We start from the raw sequence: 15,380 nt of genomic DNA, 5'->3' as shown, positions 1-15,380 counted from the left end.
CAGCCCATTGCGCAAACCATACCAGCACGCTACGAGTGGCCCAGTAACAAAGTGCAGCAAGATTGTGGCTTGCTTTGTCGAGTATCTGGTGTGCTATGTAAACATCACCACGAGAGAGACAAAGGCGGCCGGGTGTGGTGTTGACAACCTACCTCCCCGTGAGCTGTGCCGGCCTTCATTGGTGCTCACTAACAGCTCTTGCGATACAGTCTGTTAAAAGCCCTACGGGAGATCTTTGTCTTTGCTAAAACCCCAGTAATCCAGGTCTGATCCCTGGCCATGCAAACTGGAGGCAATTTGATGTGGGTAGACTTAAGCCTACAATTGATATCAGGTGTTTTATTGTCAGCTTTAGCGCTGGAAAAAGTAATGCGATGAGGTGCAATGCTGCCCAGACCACCATTCTGTTTGCCATTGCCTATCTGAATAGGTCTTAATAGGCGCTCACAAAGTAACAGCAAATCCAACAGTCTGCGAGTCTTTGTCTCTCTCGTATTTAGACAGTTTATACAGTGAAACAACATTTGTGTGCGTGATTGCGTGCGTGCACACCCTCCAGAATTGCAGCACGTGCACGATGGCCACGTGGTCATCACCTGCCAGCCGCCCATCAGCCAGACCCTGCAGCCCACTCTTCCGCTCGACGTCAACAACTTCCCCTTCTCCAAGTTCGCCAGGATTCACTTCAAGGCAAGGGCAGCTTTGCGACGCGAACCTGCTCTCATAAACAGTTCACGCGTTCCTGCAGCGCACGTCCCTCCAGGCACCTTACCGGGAAGAACCGACAACGCGGCTGACGGGGTTAATGCCCGTTGTCAGTCGCTGACCCATCACCTCTCGTATTTAACCAGGAGATTAAATAAACTTACCGATACACAATGAACATTTGCTCTTTTTTCAAGGGTGACTTGCGTCCTGCCTTTGAATCCAAGATGCCCGTATGATATTTCTTTATATTGAATCAATTAACTTGGCCGCGATGCCGTTCGTCAGGATCAGCAGTTTGGCGTGCTGACGTCGTCCCCGCGCTCACCCATCACCCTGCTGGAGGAGGACCTGAGATCCGAGGCCGTGGAGCTCCTCAAGCTGGTGAGAGTTCTCGTCCCGGATGGTGCCAGCAGGCCGTTTGCTGAATAGCGACGATTACCACGGTTGACTACGTACAGTGCGAAAGAAGTTCAACATACAAACAACACTTTTACAGTGCTGTCGGATTAATCTCCTGCCATTTTCGTGGATCACATAGATTTTATGGGTAGATGGTATTTGACTATGTTAGCACTTTATTTATGGTGATATTTTCTACGTGTCTACCATGCCCTCCACCTCAAACTTCCTTCACTTGAAGATTCTAGAGCGTGCAACCCGTATGTCCATCCCTAATCAGATTGATGAAAAGAAGATGCATCAGATGGATGGACTGACAACTTTCATTGCTCAGTACAGCGTATATAGTGACCAGATTAAACTGGCTTACTGAATAACTTAATTTTCCATTATTTATGAAAGCTAATCCTGTGGTACCACTTTCTTGAGTAAAATACTTGTATCTTATGTATTCTATGTTATTGTGAGCTGTGTTTTTGGATTTGTCTGTTACCAATGGGTGGGGTTTGAAAGCTAAAGCCCTTCAGCGTCTCAAGACCTGTCGCACAGGTGTGCAACGCTATATGAATAATAAATGTCGATAACTGCCTTGAGAGTGCGGTGACAGTTAAGTACCCTTGTGCCCTTCAAACAGTCTACAAAGAGCAGACTTTTATAAATTCAGCTAAGATGTAGTCATGTTATTGCCCTCCAATGGGTTCTTAAGTTGTTCCGTGCTGGGAGTGAAACGTCAGACATCATGCCGAACGACATTCAGAACAACACGCAGCACAACCGCGATGATCTTACACGGCAGCGTCCATGTCATTACTTCCAGAGAATAGGATTCTGGAGGCTGCATTCTGAGGAGTGTGTCCCGAGGTTGCACAAACATTCTCTTAGAGACATGCGGCACCTCCACTCTGCTGCGTGTGTCTTTCCTCCTCGCTCAGGTGATGAGGTTCATGGGCAGCTCTGACCTGGACTCCCTGCACGAGTTCCTCTTCGGCTGCTACGTGGTGCAGAGGGGCCTGGCGTGCGTGCGTCTGCGGGATGAGCTGTTGTGCCAATTGGCCAATCAGACGTGGCACAACGAGCAACCCAGGGAAGAAGAGCAAGGGTGGCTGCTCATGGCTGCCTGCCTTAGCTCCTTCTCGCCCTCGCCCCGACTGGAGAAGTACCTGCTCAAGTGAGTGCACGCGTGCAATTGTCTGTGTGTGCAGCTACTAACGGGCGTGTAAAATTTGTATTGATAAATGTACATTTTGGACACGATGCTTAAATCCTGTACCCATACATAGCCAACTGTACGGTTGGCTATGTATGGTGAACAAAAAAGCTCAACATACATACATAGCGGTGGTGTGCCTGACAATCTGAGCAAAATTCCCAGGCACTGTAAACATGAGTGGTAAGTGATATCAAAACTGGTCCCCTCTAACCTCCCTCCAATTCAACTCGAGCAATTGATCTGTGAGTGGATTGAGAAATGGTGGAATTTATGAAGCGGTCCTGGGCCTCCCCGATGTCGATTCAGCCCAAAATAAGTACCTGGTGCAGCGATGCCCTTCATAGGTGGCTTGTTAACAACACTTTCCCCAACAGCCTACGTAGGCTACACACTGGGGTTCTTTGTCTTTGTGTAAGAATGTAAGTGCACGACAGAGTGCGTGCGTCTGAGCATGTGATAGCGTGAGTGGGTGAGTGGTGAATGGATGGAGGTCACGTGGGGGATCTTTATTTGTGTAGGTACGTGTCGGACCACGCGTATAACGGATATCGCGCCACGTGCCAGCACAAGTTGCTGCAGGGAATGTCCGCGAACTCCGTGGAGCCCGGAGCATCACGCACCTTCCCGCCCTGCCTGCTCGAGTGGGTGGCCGCGAAGAACCACGCCGCCATGGCCCTCGAGGTTGCCTGCCACAACGGTACAAATCTCCAGTGATCTACAGCATCCTCACTCATTTTGCTACCTGCAGTGATCTACAGCTTCTCCACTAACTCTACTACCTGCAGTGATCTACAGCTTCCCCACTCTTACAGTATACCTCCTGTCACCTACAGAATTCCTCACTCACTGCTATACCTCCATGTTTCCTGCACGGACTGAAAACACCTGGCCACCTTTATTATTGCCAATGCTCAGTCGGAGGTCAACATATGCAGGAGTATAATAACATCCCAGGTGTTTTACCTTGACAGGTGTAAGCATGCATAAACAATAGAATATCTTCCATCTCCTACTGGGAACCTCTTCCCTCCCTGCCCTCCCTCAGGTGAGACGCTGCTGTGCCCTGTGGAGTCATGGACGACCGGGGAACAGCTCGGAGCCTCCATCCTGCAGCGCAGGTGCGTCTCCACGTTGTGGCATTGGGAGGTCCTCTTCCATACGTATGTCTATATGTATGTATGTTGAACCTCTTTCACATCTTACGGAGCCAACTGTGTTAATCGGAGGTGCAGGGGCAGGACAAGAAACTAAACACAAAATGTAGTTCTAAAGGGATAACTTTTCAATTAAAAAAATTGAGAGTACATAGCTCCAGAGAAGCGCATCTGAAAGCACGCGAGGCAGTAACTGTCTTTGTTTGATGGCTCGCCAAAAGACCAATGTTCTTAATTGCTCGTACGAATGTTTTAGGGGTGCGAGTGAGAGCTGCCGGGGTTGGTCGGTGAGCCTGCAGCAAGGTGCGCGGACGAACGAGCTGCCGGGTCACGAGCACGTGCTCGACCTCGTCTCTCACCTGGAGCTGCCGCCCTCCTTCCCAACACAGACGTGCAGCTTCCTGCCGCCCCAGCACAACAGCGGTCACGGCAAGGACTCGTACGAGCCAATCCCCCGCCCCCCAATCTTCCCCACTCCCCTCCCACCGTGGACCCCAGAGTGTCACTCGTCTTCTATGGGAAGTTAGGTTTCTGGCCCTCAATTGCCACAGGATTGCCAGCCTTACCAAGAACAATAACCAATAGTGTGCCTTTTCTAGGGTCTGCGGTTCATGTTTTATTTTTCACGATCGTGTGGCCCGGATTGTATTTAAAAATCTGATTCTGAATCAAGCAATATCATTCACGATTCCTTGGAATCGATCAGAATCGGTCAGTCAATCTGTTCTGGCACAGTTTATATCTGATTTTATATGAATAATAATAGATTATTAAAAATACAATTACAGTCTACAATAATCATATACAGATAGTGCCCGAGTTACGATGGTCCGACTTACGATATTTCGATCTTACGATGGCGATAGCGACACGGCAAAATTGTAAAATATTTAAAATTTCGCGCGGCAGGCAAACGCAGTAGCGTACGAGGTACGATAGTGTACGTTGGGACGCTACTGGGATGTACGCATCTCCCGGCTTGTGTGATACAGATAGGATTGTTTCCTGAAAAAACTTTCTATTAAATTGCAGTTCATATAGGTAGGCTAAGAATTTACCTTGTTTTTACTTTACATTTTACCGTGCAATACAGTATTGTAATTAATAAATGCAAACAGTATATCGTTAATACAGTACGGTATTGTAAATTGCTCTGTTTTGCTAAATTATCACCATTATTTAAGACTCCTGGGTAGGCTAGGCCATCTTCGACTTACAATTTTTTGACTTACGATGGGGTTGTCGTAACGCATCTCTATCGTAAGTAGAGGACTACCTGTAATATTCTCTAACAATATATTTTATAATTAGTACAGTTAAAACCAAACTAAGAGTAGATGTTCGAAAATTACCATGATAATGAATGATTACCAAACCACGGAAGAGTAAAAGTTTACGTCGAAGGTATTACAATATCGAGACGGGTTTACTTCTATAGAGGCTCTATGATTCCCTGCAGCTGCCATGATGCCCAATCAGCAATGAGCTTGAGTAGATCCACTAATTAGGATTGACTGATTGGATTATGCATGCTTGGAATTGAACATAGAAGAAGATATGACAGTGGTTACGATCCATGGATATTATATGTTAATGTTACGTTCAGGTGAACGAATAGAAGGAAACAGACACAGAGTGACAAAATGTGAGAGCAAGGCTGTTTTGGACATGGGTGTGTGTGCGTGTGTCCGTGTGGCGTGGTGTTTCCGCGGCAGGTCGGGTGGCAGTGCCTATGAGACCGACGAGGACATGCCCTTCCCACCCCGTGCCAAGGCACCCCCACACCCTCCTGCCAGCCTCTCCGACTCGGATGGATATTTCTCCCGCCCCTACTCACCCGGTGAGCTCTCTCCCACTCCTACTGGGTCACTGATGCCAATGGGGCCTGGTTAGCCATGTGACGATGCATCGATTTATCAATTAAATATAAATTATTTTGCTGAAGATAGAAGCATGAAATTGCGTAAGAATTATGGATTCCCGGCTTATACACATATACACGTATTATGATTATAGTACATTTAGGACAATGAAGCAGACAACATTTTATAGATGAGATGGCACAAATGAGAAGAAATACAAATGAGATGGTAAAAAATAAACAAAGAACTATCCTTTCTTGAATCAAATCACGACCCCCAGATCACAATTTGTCGAATCGCTGCGAAGCTGATAATTGGTTTTTAACCCTTTTATCTGGCAACAAAACTGACACCTTTTTTACAAGGAGTCATGTTTACATTGACCACAATACCTGCGGTCGGAACGCAAACAAAAAACAACAACTCTGATAATGTATGCACTGTCCTTGAAATTGATGAAAAAAGGTGTCAGTTTTCTTGCCAGATAAAAGGGTTAAAAACCAATTATCATATTTTGTTACTGGCAAATGAGGTTTCCAATGGTGTAAACGCTGCGAAGCTGTTTATTTTTATATGCCTCGGGCTTCGCTCGCTGGCTTTGGAGGTGAGGAAATTTGCCTGGGCAGCCTCATGGTCTTCACATGGCCGCTGGTTGAGTTTGTATGAAGCGTGATGAGTGGATGGGTGAAGCTGCCTGATAATGAATTTTTGTGGGGAATTAGCAAAGCATGTTACCTTCTGAAAAATAGACGATAACTCTTTAATGTCATTCATTGAAGGGCGTGTCATTGTGTTGTGGTGTTTTGCCCCATTGAACAAATTGAGAAAATTCGCCAAAGGAAATGTAGCCTTATTTAACAGTCGTTATATTTGTGATGGGACAGTTGTTTCATACACATTATGGACATGTAAATATTGTAATTTAGCATTTGATAGTTGAGCCTATGAAAGTTGTTCTGAGTGGGCCAACTCTTGCCATGACATCACAAGGGATTTGATAACATCCACGATACAGGGGAGAACACATTCTGAAATCAAACTATCAACTTATTAATCATTGGCTCGATGGTGGCTGTCAAACCCCAGGCTGTCATAATTTCTATTCCTCCTTCCTTCCAGAATCCGAGACAAACAGTGACCAGCGTTCCCAGAAGACTATGGACCAGTACCTGGACAGCCTCTTTGACCCCGTGCTGTCATTTGGCGCAGCGGTAAGTGATGCGAAGTTCTAAATATATGATGAAAGCATACATATATGAGGGGATTACCACTGACTCTGCAAATAATTTATTGACAGGTGTCTATTTGGATTCATACTGAGAAACAGAAAGAAGAACACATAGCTTAGAGAACATATGCAAGTTATGGATATCCTATTGACTCTGAAGAAAAGTGTGTTTTTTTTTACCAGGTAAGGCCTACTGAAATATTATATAGCTACATTTCATAAGCGACCTGGCCACAAATGATAGCTCAACGAAGTGGCTTATCATGTGGAAATTTATAGCAGCCAAATACTCTAAACGTATGTTCCTAAATGTGGAGGGAAAAACCAGAGGACCCAGAGTAAAATCCACACAACCACAGGAAGAACACGCAAACTCCATATATACAGGCGTCAAGGTCGGGATTGAACCCATGACCTCCTGTTATACTAGGTGAGGGAGTTGACATCTCGCCACCGCAGTGCCCTGCTATGGTTCAAAGTTACTTTTGTTTACATCACGTGATAATCTGGCAAATCTTTTGTCGTGAAATCCTTACCACCCGACAGAGCCAAACAAATTGAATGGTCACGTCTACAAGCATTTAACTTCTAGATTTGAAGCTTTCGTGACTGCAAGGATCCATACTCTTTGGTTGTATTCGGTAAAGTCACGTAGGTAAAAAATTAAACGTAAAAAATCACGACGTTTTGGCCACAACACAAGCGGCCTTCATCAGGTGAAGGGACCAGCCTGTCTCGAAGACTGCACTGGAGTGAAACAGAGCCAAGCTCACACAGCTTAAAGGTCGCAGTCTGAGCTTGGCTCTGTTTCACTCCAGCGCAGTCTTCGAGACAAGCTGGTCCCTTCACCTGATGAAGGCCGCTTGTGTTGTGGCCGAAACGTCGTGATTTTTGTTGTTTTATTTTTTACCTACGTGACTTTACCGAATAGAACCAAAGAGTAAGCATTTAACTTGCCAATTACTATTGTTTCCGCTCACTGGTATGTTGAATAACAATTGTCACGACCAATGGTATAAATTGAAATCAATAATGCCTGCAAAAAGCTACATGTTAATAAAGTAAGCATGGTTGGGCAGGGCACATCGCTGGAAGGAGAATGGTGGCTGATGGTGGAGACTTGTTAATTTTTTTGTTATTTTATTTTCACCTACGTGACTTTACCCAATAGAACCAAAGAGTAGTGAAGTGGCAGTCGAAGGAAGGAACTCGCCAAGCCAAGTGTGCCCCACAAAGTGAAGCGCTGAAGTTAGCTCGTGTCCAGGTGCTACGTGGATCATTGTGGCACAGGACTGGGGACATGGTGACAGCGCGTGGAGGTCTTCTTATAATCGTGGTTCAGGCTTGCTGGTGAACACTCAACAATCATTGCAGATAGGCCAGCAATCAACTTACTGTACGTATTCTATGGTTCTTTTCGTACAGTCACGTCGATAGAAAAAATAATAACAATAAAATAATAAAAATGAAGTGAATAAAAATATCACGATGTTTCGATCGCAACACACGCGGTCATCATCAGGAGTTCCTGATGATGACCGCTTGTGTTGCGATCGATATTTCTATCCACGTGACTTTACCGAAAGAACCGTAGAATATGAATTCCTGCAGTCGCGAAAGTTTTAAGTCAAAATTTTACTTACTGTACCTTGGTCCTGTACTGCCACCTGGACACCTCTTGCCCTGTATGTGACTGTGTCATTCACTTCATAGTCTCAATGGTTGATCAAGAAATAAATCCATAACGGAGGTTAGCTGTTTAAAAATATAGCCATTCAATTTTTTTTATTATTTTAGAACAATGGATTTCTAGGAGGATCTGTTTAAACAATAGAAGCTTGTACCTGTGGAAATATTCACCGAGTTGTGACAACAAGGTGTAGGCTATTAAGCCTATGTTGTAGACAAAGCTCCTCTTGAATAATGTGTGGTCTTAAAATTAAGCTTCAGCAATGCATGGCTCAGGGTGTCGCAATTGTCACTTGTTGCCGAGGTTTGCGATTCAAGCCGCTGGTTAAATACTGCAAGTGTATAAACCATAAATACATGTTGCCTGCTTTACAGTAGACGTTAAAGATCCCACGGTGTTATTGGAAAAGAGTAAGCCGTGTTATGGTAAAAATTTGATCAATAACTCTCAAACAAGACACATGGCAGCATCGACCCCTACCAGCAGACCCTGATCCACTTGCAGGCCGATGCTGCATTCGCCTTGTGCCACACAGGGACAGCTGCCACCGGGGGTCCCCTGCCACAGGGCACCTCCACATGTACTTGCATGGGAGGCACACAAAAAAATATGACATGATGATGGCAAATGGCGATCGCAGGGACTGTGCTGATCGTGCTCTGTGCCACTCGCAGGACATGGAACGCGCGGCGGCGCTCAACCGGCAGCTCAAGGGAGGCGGCAGGGTGGGTCCAGGTTCCAGCAGCCAGCCCAACCCACAGGCAGCGGGACCACCACCCCAGCAGACACCCGGTACAGTGTGTGCAGCCACAAACAAAGACAAAGATCCCCCGTATAGCCTTAACAGACTGTTGCGGCAAGTGGTTTTAGCGAGCACCTATGAAAGCCGACATGGCACACGATGGGGTGGTTGGCCAGCACCACGCCCAGCCGCCTTTGTCTCCCTAGTGGCGATGTTTACAAACCGCACCAGGTACTCATTTGTCGATCTAGGGGAGGCCCAGGACCGGTTCAGATAATCGTCACTGGTGTTGGCCGTGAGCGGGAATTGAACTCAGGTCGGCGGATTTGTAGCGCAGCCACACACACAAAAACATGCGTTCTCACAGGTACACATGCAGGTATGTGCAAATACATTCCTGCTTGACAGTCGTTGTTCGTGCCTCTGTGTTATTCTCTCTTCGAGAGTGATTGAATACTATGCGGCGTGTTACAAGTTTAAAATATTACTATCATTGGGCCCCTCACCCTTGGGTTTCCTATAAAGTTTTTCTGGTTTTGTGGCACGGTCCCAGCGTGGCCAGGTTATGAGAGGAGTCGCCCGTGGTTCTTCTTGAGCAGTCTCTTAAAATTAATGGATGTTGTTATGCTGACGATGTCTCCTGCAGTTGGCTCTGTAGTGCAGGTGATGCCAGGGGAGATGGTCTCCCTACCTGGCATACAGGGTAAGACCCATACATTAGAACCATTCATTCACCAACCACCACTTCATCAGCCATTGAAGCTGCCCACGTTTCCTTCGACGAATCAATCGATCGGTTTGTCATTCATAATACACACATCAATGGCTGCAATTACAGATGTATTGACACTAAGGGTCTGTCCTTGTTTACTGTTGACATTGGGTCAAGGATTTTAGACCTTGGTGGAATGATCATTATATTGGGCATTATATATTGGACGTTACACTGAATAATGTTAGTCAGATATGTATTAACTGTGAGTAGTTAAATTGTAATCTAGAAACTTGAGATGAACACCAATGAAGTTCAGAGATGTAAGTGATGCATCAAGCTGTAAGGACCTTTGGGCCAAAGTCTGCGCTGGTGCTCAGATTATTTCACAATGCATCGCTTATTGCTTCGTTGTCGCCCTCAGCCATGGTGATGTCTCCTGACGTAATGGCCCAACAGCAAGCCCTACTGCAACAGCAAGCCTACCTGCTGGTCAGTGCACGCGACCCCGCTTACGAGACAGGCTACACACCTGCCGTGCGCTTCACCGAACGGGCGGCGTTGGGCACACTCCCCTCATTGTGTGTGCCATTGTCTCGGGGAAGTGTGGTTGAGCAGGTGCCATACACAACCCAAAGGCACGATTGGAGGTGTATTCATTTTCAGGATGTTTTACCACTTAAATACCCTGTGGGAAAGTCAACAATGGCTATGCAATGGATAGACTAACCCCCCACCCCAGGAATGTGGAATTTTCGCCACGGGCTGAAAGCTGTAAATGGAAGATGAGCACCACTTCAAAGGAAATCGGACCCAGGACCTTCTTGCTGTGAGGCACAATTGTTACCACTGCTCCACCCTGTCGCCCAACATGATTTGGAAAATGGTTATGTTGGCATATATAATTGTAACATTGCATGACTATGTATATCAGGCATACTTGAAATAATAACATTACCCAGATGAAATTCTCCTTATGCCTCTGCATACTCTTGACTTCACCTCTGGTGCTCTGAAAAGGGGTAAGCCCGGTATGCCGCTCAGCCACCTCAATCTCCTTTCCTCGATTATGTACGAACGGTGTAGCTATCAGGATCGCTGAGATTGCGTTTCACCCTATTAGACCTAAACACCGAAGCGGGGCCCACCGGGTCATATGAGAGCACAACGAAAACAAAAAAACAATTGCATTAGAATTGTGTGACATACGCCGTGTCCCCAACGCCCGCAGGCCCAGCAGATGGCTCTCCAAATGATGTACCAACACAAGCCGGGCTCCGAGCCCAATGCTGCCACCTCCAGCCCCGCGGCAGCGGGCGATGGCAACAACGCAGCATCTGGAGTTGCCGAGGTCAGTGTGGGGCGCCAGCTGTTTGTGTCTCCCAGTTGAGAAGCACTCAGGTTCAGGTGACCAGTGCAGGTGGTCACCAATTGGAATTCAGAGATGCTGCATGACACTCAGTGCGGCCCATCTGAGATACAATGATCTATTGTCAACGGGTGGGAATTTTCCCACTTACATTGTTTGGGAAAATAACAGACATATAATTATTCTCAATTAACCTATAATGAATACATATTATTTATGGTAACACAGTAAAACCTTGGATTGCGAGCATAATTCCTTCTGGAAACATGTTTGTAATCCAAAGCACTCGTATATCAAAGCGAATTTCCCCATAAGAAATCAAGGAAACTCATATGATTCGTTCCACAAGCTAAAAATATTAACATAAAAATGATTAATACAAAATACCTTTTCATAGTTTTATTATTTAAATTTAATATAAAATAATTAAACTTATTAATTAAATGTAATCGTGGCTGGTGTGAGGGAGACGAGAGAGGAGAGAAGGGTTATTGTGTAGGACGACTTCCACTGTCACTACCGGAATCACTGCTATCTGTTGGCTCACTGGAATCTTGTTATTTTTGTGCGACTTTAACTTGGAACCTATCCAATGACACTTGCTTTTGCCTCCTTTTGAGGATTTCGCGGAAATGTGACATTGCATTGCCGTTAAACAGATTCATCGCTCGCACTGCTACAGCCTTATTCGGGTGGTGCTTTTCTACAAAATGTTGCACTGTTTCCCACATTTTACACATCTCCCTAATCTCATTTGAGTGAGGCACGCTCGCACGGATGTTGACTATGCGAGTGAGGCACGCCGACTGAGACCGAGCATGGGAGACGATTACCCACAATCCCGCAGAGAGAGAGAGAAGAACCATTGGCTCAGTTGTGATCACGTGACGCTCGGCAGACAAAGCGTATACGTACTACTCGTATTGCAAGACCTCGCTCGTTTATCAAGTTAAAATTTCTTAAAATGTTTTGCTCGTCTTGCAAAACACTCGCAGACCAAGTTACGCACAATCCAAGGTTTTTACTGTATGTCCAGCACATGGAGCACACTTGCTATATGTACTGTAACTGCATTGCATAGTATACATGTATGTAATATAAACAGAGGATGTGGATTTCAAATAGGTGTGTGAAAACTAAAAGAAAGGACAGAAATTAACTTATATGGTGTGGTATTTTTTTTCAGCAATCAAGCTACCCGCATCAGGATGGTATGTAATCATATCAGAGTAAATCAGAGTTTGTTGCAAATTGTGCCATAGCCTCAAGGCATTTGTGTCTGTGTCTACAATGTGAGTGAGATCTTATTAAACACTTAGGGTGCTCTCCATGACATGTATAGTACCGTGTTTATTTCTCAGCATGGACTGATGTAGAATTTGGATCTTCCCAGGATAAAACTATCCTCACAGCAGCTGGTGTAAATTTGAAGGTTTATTTCATCAGGTAGATAACCTCCAATAGGATTCAAAACCACGTAATAAGGTAGCTCTGATCCCCTCTGAAAGAGTGAGAGACACAGTAAAACCCACAGCTAAAGCAGCACGTTTAAATTGATGATTACTATGACACTTTATGGTGAATACTTTAGTAAATCATTTATAAGTAATGTGTCGAGTATTTAGATTCATGGCCACAGCAAACATCAGTGGCAAGTGATATCTGAACCTGTGCTTGGATCTCCTCTTTATCCCACACTGCCCAGCGTGGTGAAGTATGATGAAACAACTGACACGGCATGGAGATACCATTATCCAGTGATGGCCTGATAAAAGAGCCGTACATTACACAATGTAATGGTTACCAATTTCAGGACTCCCGTGCGTTTGTTGCGGCAGACGGAGAGTGGGAGGGGCGAATGCGGCCCCTGCAGCCGAGCCGCGACTACCGGCCCGAGCCAACACAAAACATCCGCAACATCATCAAGGAGTTCCACACTCAGCCAGCCAGCACGCTGACGCCGCCCGCTGAGCCACAGTCCGCTCTCGCGCGGTATGTTCCCCTGACCCGAACCCTTCAGTGCTAGCTACTCGGTAAAAATGGAACGTTGGGCCAACGTTCGGTGAACCTCGGTTCCAAACACATGCCAATGTTGGCCCGACATTGCACGTTTACTGAGTAGGTACCTGCTTAGCCAAATAGCTGCTTGGCAGCTGCCTGGGGTGTTGGAGCAACTACTTTATGAGTAATTTTGCACATGACAGGAAGCTAGTGTGTCCGGCTGTTTATTTCTGCTTGAGGATTCTCTGCTCGTATTGTTTTTGATCACATCTTGATTGCTGAGCACAGGCCCAAAGGCCAGCAATGCACAACAACACTCTTGAAAGTGTAACACATGGGATAATGGGTTGTTTTAATTGAGCAAGGTTGGAACATCTTCGGAACATAGAAGATGGAAGGGAATTCCAAAGTCGAACAGTGTGAGGAAAGATGCAGAATAATAAGTGTTTTATACTTTGATGTGGTGGTTGAAAACCGTTTGGATGATATGACACAGTGTTAGACCCGAGTGGTGGAATAAATTGGTGAAGTTTATTAACAATAGTTTGAGCTGCAAACTCTACAATGCCAATTTGCATTTGCAGAGCATGTAAATCCGACTGCATCTGAAAGAATCTGTAAACAATGGGAATATGTATTGTACACAGGCAGTCAGACACATTCCTGAGCTTACAAGGGAGTGTTTGAGCGCAGACTTTTTCCACAGATACGTCCGCTACTTTGTTTCTTTTGCCTTTCTAAATGTCCGCTCGTTCAATTCAAAGTCACTTTTGTGTGCGCATGCATTTTGCTGGAGCAGAAGAGGAACGGGAAAGGCGTTTGTGAAGAAGCCCGATCCACATATGGAGGCCATGGCGATCCTACAGATGAAGCCTCGAGCACCAGACCTGCGTGTGAGCAACATCCACTCACCGTTTAGACGTTGATTACAGGCACACAGTCCCAGTTGCGTGTGTGTGGTATTCTCCATGACAATACATCCATTATAATAGCATCAGTAGGAATACTGTTGGTATTGTAAAGTAGATAGTTTCGCGAGCAAATTGTTATTCCAGCATTACTCTTAACAGTTAATTGCCAGTAGAATTGTAATAGTAGTACTACTGTAGATATACTTACTTAATACTTAGTGCTTCCCTTGTAACTGACAAATTAGGTAGCCTGATTTCTTCATTACTTACAGTCTTGTGCCGTCACCCAGAGCTCTGATCAAAGTCGTTGCTATTGTAGGGCACATCGCCATAGTAAACTGCGATTGGTGAGAGGCCTGCGTGATCATTGTCACTTTTATCTATCAGGGAGGTTTCTCATCTAATCTCCACTGGCAAGCATGGTGACGTATGGTCAAACATCCCTCCTCCCCCTTTGTAAACATTACGCCTAGACCACTGCCTGCAATCCCCATCCGCTCTGATAAATAGCATGGTCTTTTCACAATCATAGGTTAAATAATAATGCAGATATGTAATTTAATTATTCAAAGGCAACAATAACCGTGGTCAATTAAAAAGTTGCGTTGCTGTGCATGTAAACCTCCCTTCATGAATTAAAGTTGTAAACTGTTTTATGCAGACATACTCTTTGGTTCTTTTGGTAACGTCGCGTAGGTACAAGCGTCCGTCATTATATTATTTTATTTGATACCTTGGTGACTTTACCAAAAGAACCAAAGAGTATGGATTCCTGCAGTCACGAAAGCTTCAAATCAAGATTTTTTTTCATACAGCTAAATAGCCGAGTGATTAACAACCCTGTCACTGAAGTTTCCACTAATTACAGTTTTCTGAAAATTCTTGCTGAGGATTATCAAAGCACATTGCCGTGAAATGACTGTCAAGTGTCATGTGACTCCAATCACAAGGGTATGCTGTGTGCAAAGGGCAGAGCCCATTTTCAAATTTATAAAATTACCTCCCAACTAAATTGCACAAAGTAAATAATGTATGGGCAGCATCGTGTGCTATATTGTGCCAGTTTAACTGATAAATATATGCATAATAGGAAAACATTACCAGTGCTTCGGGCCAAGGACTTTATTGTTAGAGTGGCAAAAACAAAGATAGCAAGTGAGAATTTGATCGTCGTTTTCAGCTGGAGTTTGCATCTTCCCCCATTTAATTCTCAAGGTAAATGGGCAAGTTTCAAGACTGTGGTTCATGCAGTTGCTATACCTGGTCCAGACCTCCACAAACACCTTGTCTGATAAAGGAGGTGTTCCAGCTAGCTGGAAGCCAACAGAAGTCCCATTCTCCCCATCTGTGATATCCCATGTCCAAGAATGAGGAGGCTTAAGCCAGTTTCCACT

General features: G+C 45.2%; 1 protein-coding gene across 7 annotated transcripts in view; it reads left to right on the top strand.

The window, feature by feature from the left end:
• MYO15A (myosin XVA) overlaps positions 1 to 15,380 on the top strand; it is a 197,667-nt gene that overhangs the window by 101,383 nt on the left and 80,904 nt on the right. For 6 of the 7 annotated variants that reach the window (XM_076069914.1, XM_076069911.1, XM_076069916.1 and 3 more), the window contains 15 exons: positions 560 to 690; positions 994 to 1,089; positions 2,040 to 2,275; positions 2,836 to 3,014; positions 3,363 to 3,435; positions 3,728 to 3,910; positions 5,187 to 5,311; positions 6,453 to 6,544; positions 8,926 to 9,043; positions 9,640 to 9,696; positions 10,130 to 10,197; positions 10,937 to 11,056; positions 12,261 to 12,285; positions 12,913 to 13,066; positions 13,875 to 13,968. In XM_076069914.1, the coding sequence (XP_075926029.1) occupies positions 560 to 690; positions 994 to 1,089; positions 2,040 to 2,275; positions 2,836 to 3,014; positions 3,363 to 3,435; positions 3,728 to 3,910; positions 5,187 to 5,311; positions 6,453 to 6,544; positions 8,926 to 9,043; positions 9,640 to 9,696; positions 10,130 to 10,197; positions 10,937 to 11,056; positions 12,261 to 12,285; positions 12,913 to 13,066; positions 13,875 to 13,968 (1,751 nt within the window). The remainder of the gene's footprint in view (positions 1 to 559; positions 691 to 993; positions 1,090 to 2,039; positions 2,276 to 2,835; positions 3,015 to 3,362; positions 3,436 to 3,727; positions 3,911 to 5,186; positions 5,312 to 6,452; positions 6,545 to 8,925; positions 9,044 to 9,639; positions 9,697 to 10,129; positions 10,198 to 10,936; positions 11,057 to 12,260; positions 12,286 to 12,912; positions 13,067 to 13,874; positions 13,969 to 15,380) is intronic. The other variant, XM_076069917.1, reaches the window with a different exon arrangement.

This window comes from Petromyzon marinus, chromosome 26, assembly GCF_048934315.1.
Source record: "Petromyzon marinus isolate PM22_M1 ecotype Great Lakes invasive population chromosome 26, UKy_Petmar_22M1.pri1.0, whole genome shotgun sequence".
NCBI lineage: Eukaryota > Metazoa > Chordata > Hyperoartia > Petromyzontiformes > Petromyzontidae > Petromyzon > Petromyzon marinus.
Note: the sequence above shows the minus strand (reverse complement) of the source record. Positions and strands in the feature narration are given on the sequence as shown.